We start from the raw sequence: 19,162 nt of genomic DNA, 5'->3' as shown, positions 1-19,162 counted from the left end.
GAAGCCACCGGGGAGGATGGTATCCCAGGGGAATTTTTCAAAGTTTTTTCTGGAACTCTGAACACCGAGTTTTTGAAACTTGCTAATTATTTGTTGCAAAGAGGGTTACCGCCAGAATCCTTTCGCACTGCAGTTGTAGTCAGTATTTTAAAGAAAGAAAAAGATAAAGAAAATGTAAACTCATATAGGCCAATAAGCCTATTAAATACAGACTACAAAATTTTTACCAAACTGCTTGCTAATCGATTGAATAAAATGATAGGATCACTTATTGAAGCAGACCGGTGCGGTTTCATAGCAGGGAGACAGCTCCACACTAATACAAACTTTTTACTGGAGGCTTTGGATTTGTTTTAACGTTAACAAGGTAAAAGCACAGATTTGTTATTTAGACGCCGAAAAGGTTTTTGATCTTGTCTCATGGAACTGCCTCTTTGCGATCTTGGAGAGTTTTAATTTTCCGAATTAATTTATATTTTTATTGAAACAACTTTATTGGCACTCTCAGCCGCAGATCGTAATTAACTCAGTAAGCGTAGTGACATGCCATATAAACAGAGGCACTCGGCAAGGCTGCCCCCTTTCTCCAATTTTATTTGCCTTATTTATTGTACTGTTGGCTATTGCAATTAGGGGGAAAAGAGCTCATACGGTACCAGTATCTGGAATGACTAATATAAAACTTTAAGCCGATGATATCGTTTTATTTTTAAATCCAAAGTTAACCAGCCAATTGGAAATTTTAAAAATATTTTCAAATTTTCAAAAATTAGGTCGTCGATATTCTTGGTGGTTGATATTCTGCCATATAGATATTTAAACATCGATATAATGGTATATCGATATTGAAACATCGATATTATGTCTGCATACTGGCCTGATTAATTACCAGTGGCTGATATAAAATTCAAGCATTCCACTCAGCACTTATTTTGCATATTCTTGTGCGAAACTCTATATCAGGCCCTCTGTCTTTCTATTAAAGTACTACAAAGCCAGCATTACCTTTCTTTGTGCCAATAAAATGTTTATTTTTCTATGATGTGCATTTGAACTAGAAATGGTTTCTAAACATCTTTAAGCACACATGCTCGCTTGGATACACCAGTATTGTTCTATAAAAATTATTATTTTTTATTTAACATTTTTATTGCAGCCATGTAGTTGCCATGATTAGGCAACTTCATACCTTTGTTTTTTCCTTATTTGTGGCATACATATACTGCAAACAAAAAATAAACCAAATAACCATTGCCTAATTTTCTCCTAGGCCTCATGGCTTTGCAAATGTTTTTTATTCTTATTGGAAAGGTATGAATTAATTTAATAACACTCATTTTTAATCACATTCCCTAGCTAAGGCCTCCCCAGTCAGTGTGTAGTTCCCTCGGTGACCGCATTGGTCAATCAGATTCTATCAGTTAGTTAGGGTCTTACTTTCCTTTGAATCCAGCAGGGTAATGATCCCTTGTTAAAGAATTAAGGGGCATATTATCAAGACAGGCGATAAAATTATTGCCGCTTTAGCGGCAGAAAACTGCAGCTAAAACAACGATAATGGACTTGATAATATGCTCCATGAAATTCCAATTGAAGCCCATGTTAGATGTGAAGGACATCTAACCTGAGCTTCAATTGGAATACCATAGAGCATATTATCAAGCCTATTATTGACGTTTTAGCGGCAGTTTTCTGCCGCTAAAGCGGCGATAATTTTATCGCCTGTCTGTCTTGATAATATTCCCCTAATTGTTTATGCAAGGGTTCTGGCCTCTTTCTATTTTAACAGTGTGTTTGAGGAATAATGGTAAATCCAACTTTCGGAATTCTAATCATATATTCATGTTTACCTGTTTCCACTTTAAGCTTTGATGGGGGATTCTGTAGGCTATCTGTCATCATGATAGCTAAACAGAGAGCCAGACTGACAGAGAGGTAGATAGAAAGACAGACAAATAAAATGTACCATAGATCATTTGCAATTGTATGAAACTATGATGCTCCAATAAAATGTTTTATTTTTCAGCACCCACAACCAAATTTCAAGTACAAAAGGACTAGTCTCGCCAGAGCAGATTGACAATATACAGAAAATCTTATCAAGAAATCTTTATCAAATAAGAAAAACGGTAAGAACCTCACCTCAGATACGAGACTCATAAAATTAGCTTGAATTGTTTTTATGTCCATTATTTATTTCAGATTTATACCCGACTTTGGTTTTTCTCATTTCGAATATTACATTTAGGGGCTGATTACGAGGTTGGGTGGAGTTGCCTCAACCCAACATCTTATTGGTCATGGGATCGAAAGACACCAGGTCGGCGGTCTCCACCGGCCCATTAGGATGCGACTGAACACTGTTGGGTCGCATTCCTACATTTTACAATCTGAGCATGCATTTTGGTCGTAAACCGTCCAGAATGCATGCTCCCATTGTAAAATAATGGGAGGTGAAGTTCATTCCTGCACGCTGTGGTGCCTGCCATGGGGTGTAGAGATCAACAAGGGGTACTCAGCCTCTTACCGGAGGCCTTGCACCCAAAGGGGCCTGCTGGGGACCCCAAAATACAAGTTCCGACAGCCTTTCTGAGTCGGAAAGGCAGGCACAGAAAGTCTGCCGAGACCCGACATCGTAATCATCACAAGGGGGGAAAGAGGTGTCCTTGGGATTAGAGCCTGCATTCCGAATGGCTGACGGGCTCTCTGAGCCTGTCGGAAGACAGCCAGAATAACTGCCTCCATTGTAATGAGGCGGTCGTAAAGGAATCTGACCGTCATAGTACGATGGTGTCGTAAACGGATGTATGACGGTACCACGCGTACTTTTACAACGCGTACCGTTACAACGCTGGATAGAAAATTTTTTAATTTACTATTCCAACTCCAGTCCCCGTGGACTCTAGGGAAGGAGTTGGATAGTAAATTAAAATATTTACTATCCTGGAGCGCCCCCGGTAAAAGTAGCGTGGTAACAGCACCGCGTTGTAAAAAATGCGTGCTAACCGTTGTATACCGTCGTAAAGGCTCCACACAAAGGTCGGAAACTTTTACGACCGCATCGTAATCGTCCTTCGAGTTGTATCATTCAAGGTGAATAAAAGAATGAAAAGAAAAAGTGGCCAAAAACAGATTTAGGTGTACGTTTATTTTTTTATTGTAGGCAATGGTGCTTCATTTCCAAATAACTTTTCATACTGCTCTATTTCTGCAGAGTTGCACTTTCTTCAGCATGACTCATTTTTTGACAAACCTGAATATTAGAGTATCTCTTCCTATCTGCAAGATCCCAGAACACATTTTAATAGATAACATTTGCTTGTTTTAAAATAATGCCATTTGTAATCAGATCTCAATGCTAATAATGCATTTGACTGAAAAGCCTTCTTTAATTTTCTCCCAGAATAGAATAAACAGCATGCCATTATACCTCAAGGGCCTATGTGCATCATCTTGGTTAAGAGAAATTGACACTGCACAGCAGAAAGGGCTTTAATGTTTTGTAATGCACTGTAGTGTGAGTGAGGCAGTTCATCTTTTCTGCTCTGCGGAGTAACAATCATTGAACATAGAGGTGTCTTTTTAAGTCTAGCTTTCAGTCAGACCAGTTATTTGTGGACATATCTGATCTCTTAGGCTGGTTGGTCAATCGTTTTGCTGGAGGCAGGAAATGTCTTCTCTTTTTAATGAGGCAAACCTGTCCTCAGCTCACCTTATTGCCATAATGCTAGCTCATTTTTCAAGAGTCATTCCTGTGGTGGAATGGCGTTTGGGAGAATATATAGACAGTTTGCATTATTTGTCTCTGAAACTCGCAAATCACTGATTGCAACAGCATATGTCTAAAGAAGCCACATAGTAGATTGAAGGCCAGAGAGAGAGCTTGCTTGACATTTGAGCTGGGCTTTCTGGTAAACGAAAATATCTCCCTGAGGATGAAATCCAAGCAGTAGTGTTTTTGCAGCTTTTCATTTGGATGCTGAACTCCCAGATATGCCTCTCTCAAGCATCTTGTCTATTTACATCAATTGACTACTAGGCTCTATTTGAACTGGACAGGCAGTGGAAACATATTAAGTAAAAACGTGTGTTGCCAGATGCATCACGTTTGACCGTTGCTTATTACATTAGCAGCAAAGATGTATTTTCATTTTGTTTTCATTCATAGCCATCATAGCATAGCCTGGTAGGTAGCAGAACTATGGTGAAAGCAACCTTGGCCGAGTGGGCGATGTCAAGATTTCTGCATATAGTTTTAGCTGTAAAGCTAGTTTAGCAGCTCAGTTTTGCAAGTGTTTGATAGTGATGATGGACACAGAGAACATTTCAGAAAAAAAAAACTGTTTACTATGGTGTGTTTCACCTATTTAGTTTATTTATTTGTACAATTTATTTATTTAGTTGATTGTGTGTTATTGTAAACCTTCCGTCACATGAAGTTAAATAATTCAACGGTACAAGGGATATGAGGTGGAGCAGAACACATCATTGGTTGCAGGTACTGCGAGGATGATCTCACGTATAACTGTAGTTTGTGTGTCTGCTGGGGTGGAAGCACTCAACATCATCTGGTATGCAGACTTGGAGAGAGTGGGGGCATATATGAATATTGGGGGTCTTGGAAAAGGTGAAGCTTTTTTGAATTTCTAAGTGGTGTGATCAGTGGACCACAGTGAAATTAATGGCAGATCACATGCATGTAGGGGTTGTTTAGCTCCCAATGTGTTCTTCTTGGTGCCTATGGCTTTTCAACCAACGCACCAGTTGCTCTGACGAGGACCTTGAGTTAGAAACAGGCTCTGGGTAGGAGCTTGAGAACTTTTTGTATAATTGGGGATAAAGTGACTTCTGGATTTAGACACTTGATAAAACAGTAGCAACCTTTTGGACCCTCTGAATACAGTTTACAGTTTGTAGCCAGGTGCTACAGAACCCACTTCTGAGGCCCAGGACTGGAGGGGGCACCTCAGGCAAGGTTATGACTCACAGATGGCAGAGTCCAGCAGCTCCACCAGGATTGCAGGAAGCCTTTTGTGTCTCTGAGACTTTAGAAAAGAAGAGGCAAGCCAGCATGCCCTTGAAGACACTCCAGGTTCAAGTGAGGTGGGTCCAGTCCTTGCCTTCAGCAGGGCAGAGATCAGCAGGCAGCAGGGCAGCTCAGCAAAGCAGAGAAGCATATCCTCAGAATAGTCAGCCAAGGCAGAGTGGTAAACTTTACAACATAGCAACTATTACTCTAGCAGAGTTATTCCTAGGTCCAGTAGTGTAGTGATATGGTAGGATCAGAGCTCCAGCACTTATACCCAAAAGTGCCACTGATGTAGGGCTGACTTCAAAGGAGCTCTCTGAAGTGCACAAAGATCTCTTTCAACCCAGGCCTGTCTGCCAGTCTAACTGTGGGGGGAGGGGAGGGAATTAATCCTTTGTGTGGAGACAGGCCATTACCGATTGAAGTGTAGGTGTCAGCCACTCTCATTCCTCCCTGCCCAGGAAGATCCATAAGATTGCAGATGAATGCAGATGAGTGCTCAGAATGCAGAGGAGACTCATCTTCCTGTGTGTGTGGCTGTCTAGAGGGAATGTTCAAAGTGTAACTGTCACTCAGCCAAGACATGTTTTGGAGACCGGCTGCATTCACAGAGCAACGTTTAGAGCAGAGACATGTGCAGTTTCAAAAAGTGGCATACTAAACTAGTAATGTCAAATCCAACTTTACCATTAAAGAGGATTTATCATTACCATTACAAAGATAGGAAAAATGACTTAGCAACTCCTTTCTAATCAGGAATTACAGCTTAAAAGTGTTTCAAGGAATTCCCAGTGCTAGCCTATAAGAGGTGTAGGCCTCACAGTACTGACAAATTAATTTAGCTGTATGTCACTACCAGGACATGTCAAACTTAAAAGTACCTGTCCTGCCTTTTAGTTACATAGCACCCTGTCCATAAAGCTACCTAGGTTCTACCTTAGGGGTGACCTATGTGTAACAAAAATAGGCGTTTGGGACATGCAAGTGGTCTTAAATGGCAAATAAAAGTAAACTGCACACTCAAACCTTGCAATGGCAGACATGAGATGGGTTTAAAAGCCTACTTGTGTGATACCAAAGGGGATGATGGACGGAGCGTTTGAGCAAATCAAACACTCACCCCCAGTCAACTGATCTGGGTTTAATCCATCACCATTCTTTAGCTCACTCCACCACCCCAGTTCAGACATGGCCATATGCACATCAGACTGACCCTGTGCCTCATGGGAAACAGTCCAGCCCAAACTGCCAAGCCATGTCTTCCCTGGACCGGAAACAAGCATCCTTGGACCGGTTTCCCAGATCTCTGTACTGGGGTGAATGCAGGGCCGGACTGGCCCTAGCGGGCACCGGGCAATCCCCCGGTGCGCCCCACAGGTGGGGTCGGTTTTGGGCCCCTGGGGGCTGTTTTTGTTAAAGGGTCTTTTTTGCAGCATAGCTGCAAAATTGGCTCTGTCGGCCCTGTACCAAAATCGGCCGAAAACCGGCCCCGGAAAGGAGCTCGGCAGCACCTCCAATCCCCCCGAGTTGGGAGGGGAGGGCAGCCAAGCACTTTGCCAGGGCCGGTTGTTGTTCCCAGTCCAGCCCTCGGTGAAAGTCTGACATTGTTCTGCATTCTGTCCATCAACTGTTTTTATTGCATTTGTCACCCCGAGTGGGACGGGTATGCTCAGACGTGAGTCCCGTGCTCTCCACACCACTGGAGTCAAGCTATCCTGGCTGAAGACAGCTGATAGCCAGAAACCGATCCTAGTATGCTTGATTCCGGTCCAGGGAAGACATGGCTTGGCAGTTCGGGCTGGACTGTTCCCATGAGGCACAGGGTCAAGGCTGATTTGCATATCGCCATGTCTGAACTGGGGTGGTGTGGTGAGCAAAAAAAACAATGGATTTAGGCCTAAATCTCTGTACTGGGGTGAATGTAAGACATTGTTTTGCATTCTGTCCATCAACTGCTGTTTTTGCAGGTCTACTAGTAGCATTTAGATTATAGGGCCTGGTTATATGGTATAACACTTTACAAGGGACTTACAGATAAATGAAATAAGCTAATCAGGTATATACTAATCTCACCATGTTTTAGGGGAGAAGTGCATGCACTTTATCACTGGTCAGCAGTGGTAAAGTGCTCTGAGATCTAATACCAACACAAAGATACAGCAAAAAACGGAGGTAAGCAGGCAAAAAGTTGGGGGAAGACCACAATAGGGATGACAGGTCTAACAGTAACATTTTCAGCAGGTCTAACTTCTTCCTTGTATCTGGACCATGCCCAATCATTGTCCGGCTGAGCATGTGACTTCCACCAGTCTAGTATGACCAAATGACCATGAGTGGCACTTTGTGCTTTTAGGTGCTATATCAACAAAACAAATTAAAATTGAGTATCTCCGGTTCTACTGATTGCATTTCTGTTGTTTTGGTATCATTTTATTTAATATAATGTGCTCTGTTCTTTTAAACAGGTGTGTTTGTAAAGAATTTTGTTGTGTTTTAACTTTAAAACTGAGTGTCTGCTGCGTAAATACTTTAGAAAGTGCCTTTAAGTTAAGCTACCAGAAGGTTAGGCACAGGTTAATTTAATGACTTTTGTGGTTTACCCTGACATGGATGGTGTTTGTTACTTCAGTAGGGTTTCCACCCCCCTCAAGCGTGTGTGATAGTTGATTTAAGAGGCATCGATTTAAGACTACCAGCTTTAAGCCATCCTAAAGTAGTGAGAAACCCACCTGAGACTACAGTCAGAGACCCCTAGAATCCCAAGACAGTCCTGGAGAGTGGGTAATAGATTTGAGTCTCTCTCTGGGCTGAATGTATAGGATTGACTCAGACTGGACCTGGTTATACCCACTGAAATGTTCTCATTGCAGGGCAGAGGAACCCCAGAGCCAGTGCCTGAGCAGGACCATTTGAGGTTTGCGAAAAGTAACCCTAAGAGAGCTGTCCGCCAATGGGCGAAGGACATCATAGGTGAAAATAACATTGCACATGCACCTATAGTCCATGGGTGAAGCTTATTTCATGGAATGTCTCAGGGCTAAAAAACAAGATTGGTATATCTGACTCCAATAGATTGATATCAAACACCCATATTCTTTGCCTGCAAGAAACATAGGCGAAGTCGGACCATCATATTGATAAATATCTAGGCTTCTTTACCCCGGCTGAACCCTCTGAAAGGGGAAGGGCGAAGGGAGGATTTGCAACCTATATCCTGAATACTACATCATGGAGAATCCAGGAATTTTTTAACGAATCTCCTTTATTTCACTTACTATTATGCGAAGCAGGTGAGGGAGGTGATAGCATTTTAATTAATTTCTATAATAACTGCTTTGATAGCACAAGAACCCAAGTTATAAGAGACCTGAATGTGGTATTCAGTGAGTCTCTGACTCACATCCCAACCCTGTAAACATTATATGGGTAGGTAATTTTAACATACACTACTACCCATATGTAGCCAAATCAATATGCGGCATCACTGATACACAGGGTGTGGTCCCCATTTTAAAAATGATACATGTGGTCTAAAGCTCAATAGTATCATTGTGAAAGTACACCTGAGGATCTAAAATAGTGTGTTAAGTGAGAGTAATAGCTTAGTACCTAACGTCCTAATGACCTCTGAATCCCTAGGCCTATATTTCAAAGATTTGATGCCACCTTCGCAGGATATAGTGATCACACCATGTTAGAGATAAGGATGGCCCCTCCCACGCAAACGAAATATATAACAAAAGTGAGTTGTGATCTAATTTTGGCATTGAAAAATGGGGTCTCCATTAAAAGGGAGAAAGTTGACCAGGCAGCCACTCTCCCATCCATTGCTCGATGTCTAGATCCCAAGGTAGAGCCAGTACACACTATCACGTCGTTTGTCACAATTTCACGTTGCATCAAACATGCGTTGACACATAGGATGCAACCAACGCAAGCGCTTGAGAGAGACGCTGAGTGCACATTTGCAAAAAAGCAGCTACATATGGCACTAAAGCAGAAACTGAATAAACGACAATCAATTAGGCTGGCTTGTGCCCACTTTCAACGGACCGTTGCTTATAGAAATAAAAACATTACTAAAACAGCATGGGGATGAGCTGGTACAGGCACGCGCCCCAAAGAACAGTAAATCCTTTTGAAAGGTTATAAATAATAATTACTTCAGGGGACCCCATGAGCCGTCAACGGAGGTCCACGTTGCTGAGGAGGTCTGGGTCAATCACTTTTCAGCCATATATAAAGAGCCTCCACTGATAGGAGTAGACCATGTGGCACACAATAACCCCAGAAACCCTGAGACATATGTTAGAGCTATGTCACTAACCACCCTCCAGCCCGTGACACTGGCTGAGGTCACAAGAGCCTTACACGAGAGCAGCAGAGGAATGGCCCCAGGCCCAGATGGAACCCCTTCAGATATGCATAGGGATCGGCAAGGACTATGGGATCCCCTGTTCCCAAATGTTTATAGCGCTACCATCAGTGCTGGCCCCAACTCATGGAAAACTTCAATTATTATTCCATCCATAAAAAGGGTGACAAATCCATATCTCAAAACTATCGGCCAATATCACTGTTGGATGCCATCGCAAAGGTTATGGGACTTATCCTCCTTAACAGACTGGAAGAATGGGCAGTAGCAAACACCATTATTGTGAATCTCAATGTGGCTTCAAAAAGGGCATGAGTACAGTACATCAATGCCTGAATCTAAATATAATCATAGGAAAGTATTCCCATGGCAAAAAGGGAAATGCTATACCTCTCATTTATGGACTTGTCCGCAGTTTTTGTTTGCGTTTCTCATTCGAGGCTGTGGAAGGTCATGGAGGACATGGGGATTGAGGCAGGAATTACCAACTATATAAGGCAACTGTATACGGATGCAAGTGCGTGCATACGCTTTGGAAGGGAGGATGAATGCTCAGTAAGTTTCAACATCAAAAGAGGGGTCAGGCAGGGCTGTGTGTTAGCCCCCTTCCTATTCTCACTCCACACGAGCAGGGCAGATTCAGCCCTAAAATCCTCCACCAGGGACACAGCCAGGCAAGGCTCTTGTCCCCTGCGGCACCAGGGACACGCCCAAAGTCTTCGGGTTCTCCTGTCTTGGTATACAGAGACACGGAATACTTCTGGGTGGTGTCTGAGATCAAATTTATTAGCTGCAGCTAGTAACAGTAATCCCAGCAATACAACACGGTGTACAACTCAGGAAACTGCTCAACTTTCGTAGAGCAAGACATCACTTTTTATCTACAATTTGCTCATTACAAATGCACACCCACTGCGACAAATACTGATGAATGAAATACATTTTCCCACACATTATCACATCATAAAAAGCTCACTTTGCATTGTACCAACCCACAAGTTAATTATTAGGAATGTCCCAAATTCAATTTCCACAAGCCGGACAAACCCATAATTGAAAGCACTACCCATGTAATGAAAAGACATAAGAAAAGAAACAATTCAGATGCTGAATAAGATAAGATATGTACAAGAACACTAAAGTTAACGATATCCTGAACATTGATTGGCAATCTCAGACAACGATCCGCCAGGGAATTTGGCTTCGCAAAGGGTCAGTTTAAGGTGACGGGGTCAGCGTCCTGCAGTTCACTCACAAGTCAGAAAAGGCCTAGTTAATACGTACATGAACAACGAAGCCCATGCAACTTTGTTCGTTCGGTTACCTCCATAGGCCTACGTGAGGGCAACACAAAATGGCGTCACAAACAACTCAAACAAAATGGAGTCCGGTTCGAGAATCACAGAACCTCAGACCTCCTTTTGCCATTACGTAGGCAATAACCTAAACTCATGCCAATCTGAATCCAGGTCTATGTCTATTCTCATCAGGTCATCAAGGTGTTGCTGTAGCATCATCTTATTATCCTTCACTTCTCTCGGGACAGGTCTTCTCACACAGATCGTAGCACAAACACTACAAATGGCGGGACCACACTGGATGCATAAACAACACAAGAAAAGGATAGCTAAAGCCATACCAAGGAACATCAGAATCTTCCATCCCCATTTAGACAACAGTCCCCAAATCCATCCAGTCAATGACCAGTTCCCTTCGTCTACATGTATAGACTCAGCGGACTTATGTAACTTCATGATGGATTGGTACACTGTCGGGGCATTATCTGGTATGAAAACACAGCAACTAGACCCGATCAATTTACATACCCCACCTCTATCTGCTAATATAATATCTAAAACCATATGGTTTTGTAGTGTCATAAGACGATCCGCCTGAAGCTCAGCTGTAATATTGCTAAGAGCACCTGCAGTTTCATTTATAGTGGCCTCAACCACTCTTGTAAGCTGTCGAATATTCCTACTATTGGCCATAGGACCCCAAAAGGGCACAAAACCCTTGAAGAAGTCTCCAGCTTCTTGTGCGACAGTATCTTTCGCATTGATGACACCTCTACCATATCTTGTCTTATGGTAATTGAAAACAGCAGTGTATGTAGGGGGAAGCAAGAACGCCACATAACATGTACCTGAAAAATGAGGTGGCAACCATGTATAGGCTCTATCGTGACAAACAAAATATGTGCCTTTAGCTGGCACAAACGGTGGAGAACTCTGGGATGCATAGACATAGGTGTGAACACACGCACTCTTACCAAGCTGAGCTCTCGGATTCTGACCATTACCTTGCAGACAAAGGTGACCTCGGTGGGGTACAATTCAAATATGCGGAGACCTTTTTCGTCTCTCCTTCTCTGTCAGACTAATGCTATATCCAGTCTTGTTCCAACCAGTATATGCTCGTACTTCATCCTTAGGGATAGCATTATACGTATCGATATCTCTGATCATATCTATTATTCCCTGTATCACGGCATTATTACTCGCATTATCTTTGACGGATCGTACAGGGCATGCTTCATTCGCATAAATAAACATTGCTTGGAGTGCCCATACTGACCCATTAGGCGAAAAAGGCAAAACCAAATATGGCATTCCCTTATCTGTCGTATGCGGCATAAGACCACATACCCAGCAATTCGTGGTATTTACTACTAGCTGATGCTGATGCAACAACTGTATAAATCAATTGTTAACAAATTCTGATCTTCGTGTCTGCTCATGTTCAGGCAAAGTGTGAAACTCATACGAAGGAACAGTAGGAAAAGAAAGAGTAGGTTGGGACGTAGGTACAAGTTTCTGTTGTGTAATATAGACAATCCAACCCACACAAGCCAATATAATATTCAAAAGCATCAAGAAACACAATATCAAAAAACATTTGCTACGGACCAATGTACACATTTTCATTTTAAAAATCAATTCTCTCAACACTTGTCTCAGACACAAAAGACTCCATCCTCTAACGTGCTGCTCACGGCTATTACCTTCTTCACTTAAGTGTGCGTCAAGATCGTACTAACGACCAAGAACCACGGACCTTTCGTCAATTCGCGGCTCACCCCTTAAGGCTGTACCGCGACCCTGCAGCTGAGTCCGGATGGTGACTCGAAAAAGAAAAAGAAAAATAGTCTCTTGTCTGAAAAAGGTGTAACTCACAACAAAAATTCAAATTATTATTGTCCATTTGCTGTCGGTAAACTGTCATAGACCTGTTGGTGGAGAACACGTAATTTAGCAGTCAAGTCATGTAAATAATCCACCAACATAGGGTACTCGATGTCGCTATACTTCTTAGGCCTTGGGACACCCCAAACATTGGCCGGACGACCAAACACAATTTCATGTGGGCTAAGTCCCACACGAGAATGTACTGTCGTCCTTGTTGACAAAAGGGCCAATGGCAAGGCATCTGGCCATGTAAGACCAGTGCTCGCTTGTATCTTAGCCAATTTCAGCTTCAACATGCCGTTATAGCACTCGACCAGGCATGCTGACTGGGGGTGATTCGCAGCATGGAATTTCTGATTAATACTCAAACCCACACACACTTTCTTCATGATCTGGCCCACGAATTCACTCCCATTGTCGCTCCATACAATTCTCGGCAAACCATACCTAGGGAAATACTCTTTGAGCAAAACCTTGGCTGTAGACAAGGCAGTATTATCCTTTAGGGGGTAAGCCTCTATCCATCTGGAAAAGGCACAAACAACCGCAAGGACATACTTTAAATTATTGCATCTCTCCATGTGAATGTAATCTAGCTGTATCACTTCAAACGGATACGTTGGGGGTGAAAAATGACCAGCTGGAGTTGGGGTTGCCTTACCAGGATTATGCATCAAGCAAATCATACAATGCTTCACCAAATTCTCACCACATTTAGGAATTCCAGCATTCTGCCATACTGGAGCCAACAACTTTCATATCCCTTTTGAACTAATGTGAGCCATTCCATGAGCCATAGTACCCACTGGGAGCACATACGCATCAGGCAACAACCATCGCTGGTGCTCTGACAACTCAACCCAACAACCTGTCGAATCCAACATACCCGTAGTTTCTCTCCACACACTCACTTCTTTTTCCGTAGCTTCAGCCTGAATCAACTTCACACTTTCTATCAACTTCTATCAACTTCACACTTTCTATTGTGTCTTCACACATTCCACCAGCCATAACCCAATTAGCAGGGCCCGCAACATACATTCGACTCATCACATCCTTCGCTGTTTCTTTCGCAACTTCATCTGCAAACGCATTACCTCGACCCACATCATCTGTAACCTTTTTATGCGCACTACACTTCACAATTGCAATCTGCTTTGGTAGAGTCAGTGATTCAAGAAGTTCATTCACCAATTGTCCATGCTGAATTTTCGTACCATGAGAAGTAAGAAATCCTCTCTCTCTCCACAAACGTCCGAAACTATGGGCCACACCAAACGCATACTGGCTATCAGTATAAACATTCACTCGCTTTCCTTCTGACAATACACACGCTCTAGTCAATGCTATTAACTCTGCTGCTTGTGCTGAGTTCTGTGATGTACGTGCTGTTTCAACAACTGTATGTAAAGTTGTGACAGCATATGCTGCAGTCGTCTCTCCATTCGAAAGCTTAAAAAATGAACCATCTACCCATAGGGTACCATCAACATTCGAAAGAGGAGTATCTTGTAAATCAACTCTAGCCTTTGTTTCCTCCTCTGTCCGGAGAACACAATCATGCTGTTCCTGAACATCTGTCTCTACAGAAATCGGTAACAATGTAGCTGGATTCAACACATTGCACCTTTTGATGTGCACATGGCTAGCCAAAAGCGTCAACTCATATCCTGACAGATGTGCACTAGTAAGGTGCTGAGTCTTAGTCCTATTCAGTAGAGTATCCACTGCATGTGGGACCATCACAATCAACGTATTATCCAATACCAAACCAGCAGACTGTCGGATAGAAACAGCCGCTGCCGCTGTAGCTCTCAGGCAACTCGGCAACGCTCTAGCTACCGGATCTAACATCGCTGAAAAATACGCACATGGGCGTTGCTTGTCTTCAAATTGTTGTGTCAACACTGACAATGCACAACCTTCTCTCTCGTGTACATACAGTGTGAAAGGTCTACTGTAGTCCGAGGTACCCAATACCGGAGCAGAAGACAATGCATCAGGTAATTCAGAAAAACTTTTCTGACATTCGTCAGACCAGGGGAGAGGATGCGGAGTATCTTTAAGAGTCAATGCCAACAGAGGTTTTGCTAGCAAGGAAAAATTGGGTCTACAATACGAAGTGATACCTAAGAAAGCACGCACTTCTCTCTGTGTGGATGGTGCAGTCATTTGGGCAATCGCTTGTATTCGTTCTGGGGTCAATCGTCTTCCCTCCTTCGACAAGAGATGACCTAAATAGGTTACTTCTTGTCGGCAATACTGTAACTTTGAAGGTGACACTTTATGATGAAGGTCAGACAAATGTCGTAACAAGGAAAGAGTAGCTTCTTTACAAATCTCTTCACCATCAGCAGCGACCAGCAGATCATCAACATACTGGATAAGAGTAGCACCAGAAGGCAACACAAAAGTATCAAGCTGAGTTTTCAACGCCTGACTATAGATGGAGGGGTTTTCACAATAACCTTGAGGAGCTCTCTTAAACCGGAAGCTGCAGCCTCCTAAAGAGAAGCCAAAAATATCTCTACTTTCCTCAGCGATCGGAATGCTAAAGAAAGCATTCTTCAGATCGATAACTGAAAACCAAGCAGCTGAAGCAGGAATCAGAGTCAACGAAGCAGTGATTCCCAAATGAGGTCGCACACTGCTCGTCCCATCAGCGTGTGACCCCGGAGCATGATGGTTGATGTAGTAGGTATCAGCGGGTGCGCTTCTACCCGAGTCTTGAGGCTGTTCACTGGTGTGCTTGCCATCCCTGGACACGTGTTTCACGGTTATTACCGCTCTTCAGCAGGGATTAGGCACCCACTGGGGTGAACCACTCAAGAACTCCATGTACCAGAGTCCCTAGGGGCGATCCGGAGGAGGGGCTAGCGGTATGTGGTCCATTGTGATTGTTTCTACAAATTGGCTCCCTTGAGCTTTGAGTCGACGGGCTCCTGGACGACGCACCTGCGTGCTGGTTCGGGCATCGAGGCCATTGACGGGTGCTTGGCGGCCTTCTCTTCCACCCCTAACTATTTTCTCTACTGATGAGGGAAGTTATCCCGTAACCCGACCCATGTTTCGGGCGACATCCAAAAACCCGGGACATGTATCGGGTCTAGAGATCATCAGTTCAACAAGTACCTACTTGCACCCACTGGGGTGAACCACTCAAGAACTCCATGTACCAGAGTCCCTAGGGGCGATCCGGAGGAGGGGCTAGCGGTGTGCGGTCCATTGCGATTGTTTCTACAAATTGGCTCCCTTGAGCTTTGAGTCGACGGGCTCCTGGACGACGTACCTGCGTGCTGGTTCGGGCATCGAGGCCATTGACGGTTGCTTGGCGGCCTTCTCTTCCACCCCTAACTATTTTCTCTACTGATGAGGGAAGTTATCCCGAAACCCGAGCCATGTCTCGGGCGACATCCAAAAACTCGGGACATGTATTGGGTCTAGAGATCATCAGTTCAACAAGTACCTACTTGCACCCACTGGGGTGAACCACTCAAGAACTCCATGTACCCGAGTCCCTAGGGGCGATCCGGAGGAGGGGCTAGCGGTGTGCGGTCCATTGCGATTGTTTCTACAAATTGGCTCCCTTGAGCTTTGAGTCGACGGGCTCCTGGACGACGCACCTGCGTGCCGGTTCGGGCATCGAGGCCATTGACAGTTGCTTGGCGGCCTTCTCTTCCACCCCTAACTATTTTCTTTAGTGATGAGGGAAGTTATCCCGAAACCCGAGCCATGTCTCGGGCGACATCCAAAAACCCGGGACATGTATCGGGTCTAGAGATCATCAGTTCAACAAGTACCTACTTGCACCCACTGGGGTGAACCACTCAAGAACTCCATGTACCAGAGTCCCTAGGGGCGATCCGGAGGAGGGGCTAGCGGTGTGCGGTCCATTGCGATTGTTTCAACAAAGCAGTGATATCCGGGACAACAGGAAACTGTGGCACCACAATCTTATTCACTTCTCGAAGATCGATCACAAACCGATACACAGGTGGCTGAGAAGCATCAGTAGTACGCTTAAGGACAAGCAAAACAGGACTGTTACACACATTACCTCTCGTTTCTTCAACTACACCCTTCTCAACCAAATCATAGATAATCGCCAAAAGAGCTCTCTCGCCATCACTAGAGATTTTATATTGCGGAATACGAGGTAGCCAGGTATTCGACTTAAGGGTAACAACATAGGGTGGAATCTGCAAGAGACCAACATCATTGGGACCTGTAGCCCAAAGTGTATCAGGAAGAGAACGCAATTCCAGTGGAAGACAATCTTTAGACAAATACATCGGGGAAATCACTTTCTTACCCATCGTAAGATGTACTCCCGAAGGAGAACAATGTAATGTCGCATGCAGTCTTTTCAGCAAGTCCAGACCCAACAGATTCTCACCACAACCAGTCGTTAGAATAAGAGGAGCTTCCAATTCACAAGGACCAATAGAAAGGGGCAAAGGATTAGAAACCGGATTACAAACTGGGGCGCCAGAAAATCCTACTGAATCGTTGGTCAAGCCAGACAAAGGTGCGCCAGGAAGTTTAGAGTGCATGATAGAACTCTTTGTTGCACCAGTATCCAAAAGAAAAGGTTCTGCCACACCTAATGTAATCACTTCAACATAAGGTCCACTCTGGTCTACTGGAACTAACACTACTCCCTCTCTTTGCCCATGGCTGTCCTAACTATCATTATAACCAGCACTCTGACTCTCGACATAATAATCATCAACGTAGTACTGTGCAGACTGAACAGTCGGAACATTCTGTCCATCAAAACAATTCGTAGAATTCTGAGGGGGAAAGGAACGCTCATTCCAGGGAAACACACCACGTCCCCTACCCCTAGGAGCTTGTTGGAAACCACCACGACCTCTCTGACCAGATACACCATTCGCACGCTGTAACAAAATCGGACAACTACTCTTGAAGTGACCTTCTTCTCAGCAATAAGCACACTGATTTGGGCCTAGCGGCAATCATGGAGTGAAAGACTCAGGTTTCTGTAACAATCTCTGAAACTGTGGGGGTTGTTGAAACTGAGGTTGATTTGAACGAGGCTGATAAGCTTGCTGCAAAAGACTTTTGTCTTTAATTCTTTAGTCTTCTTCTCTACTTTATCCTTCTCATCTTTATCCCTATTCTCATAATATTGTGCAGTAGCCAATATCTGGGCTGACGAAGAAACAGCCCATGAACTCTCAGAATCCTTTAACTTATTAGAAAGTTCAGGAAGCAAATTAAAGACAAATTTGTCCACGAACAATCTTTGACCACCTTCAGTGCTCATGTCCTGACCACTATGATCGATAAACGTTTCTTCAAACCTAGTGAAGAAATCAGACACACTCTCGTCTTTCTTTTTTTTGCATGCTGCTAACTTGTCCCAATTCACTCGCAAAGGAGGCATCATAGTTTTCATCAAATTAATAATCCTACCAGGTAATTCTGCAACCAAGGGCTCAGGTTTGGCACCTCCTACTTGCCGACCATCTGCAGCAACAATATTAGGCCACGTATCTCCTAATTCTTGCGCATGATTCTCATGACGAATCTTCGCCCAAGAAGGTTGAGGAACTACATTAGCCATCAACATATCTATGTCAGCTAAATTCATAACACACGCATCAACTGTCTGGGACAACTCTTTGTAATAACCAGCAGGATTCTTACGAGGGTCAGGCAAGGTCTGCTTAAGAGCCAAGACCTCTGCTCTCTTCCAAGGAACATGTACCCACACTCGCTGAAAATGTGCCGGCTCAGCCTGAATATCCTGATTAACATTAGCAACAACTGCCTCTCTCCATACAGGGGGAACCTCTCTCATAGGATACTGCTTCACTTTCCTCCTAACAGAAGAATCAGGTTCGTACCATGTCTGAGGCGGTAATCTAGACCTAAAAACAAGTATCGTCTCTACGGCTTCCTCAACATCAGACTCCACTATTGTCCCTTTAGCAAATTCAGACTGAACATCAAGCACTTCCTGCGGAATCGGACCCAACTCATTATCTTCCCATTCCTGACGGAGAAACGTACACATTACATCAAAAACATACCTTTGCTTAGGCGGCTCCCACTGTAAGAAAACATCCATAACCGCTTGTAAATTATACCTGGAAGCATTTAAAATCCATCTACGAGCCAAAAGATCCAACACTGCCCGCTCTTCGGGACCAGGAAACTGACTACGACTCTGCTTACGTTCCAAAACAGGGGTCATATTCAGTGACACAAAGAGTGGAGACAAAAGACAGTCTCAGTCATTCTTTGTCGAACAGAAGGAGAAGAAGTTACCATAAGGACAGGAGAAAGAGTGTTTTGAGGTGACGAAAGCATAGGGACAGAAGCAGCAGGGATCGGAGGTACAGGAATGTGAGGTACAAGAGCTTGAGGCAAAGCTGATAGCAAAGCTGGCGACCCTGGAGGGGGCTGCACCGTAGGAGGGAGAACTATCTGTGGAATGGGTGGCTGAACAACAGCAGGGGGCTGAACAACAAAGGGTGGAACAACTGGGGGTAATGGAGGTGCAGTAGCACCTTGCACATAAGGGGGTGGTAATCTCAGTAA

General features: G+C 43.8%; 1 protein-coding gene across 1 annotated transcript in view; it reads left to right on the top strand.

Annotated features, from left to right (window-relative positions):
• LOC144827705 (sodium/hydrogen exchanger 2-like) overlaps nucleotides 1-19,162 on the top strand; it is a 621,902-nt gene that overhangs the window by 500,707 nt on the left and 102,033 nt on the right. The window contains exon 9 of the mRNA XM_078685917.1: nucleotides 2,027-2,129. Within this exon, the coding sequence (XP_078542043.1) occupies nucleotides 2,027-2,129 (103 nt within the window). The remainder of the gene's footprint in view (nucleotides 1-2,026; nucleotides 2,130-19,162) is intronic.

The sequence above is a fragment of the Lissotriton helveticus genome, chromosome 4_1 (assembly GCF_964261635.1).
Source record: "Lissotriton helveticus chromosome 4_1, aLisHel1.1, whole genome shotgun sequence".
Lineage (NCBI taxonomy): Eukaryota > Metazoa > Chordata > Amphibia > Caudata > Salamandridae > Lissotriton > Lissotriton helveticus.
The sequence above is the reverse complement of the archived record's forward strand: the minus strand, read 5'-3'. Positions and strand labels throughout refer to the sequence as shown.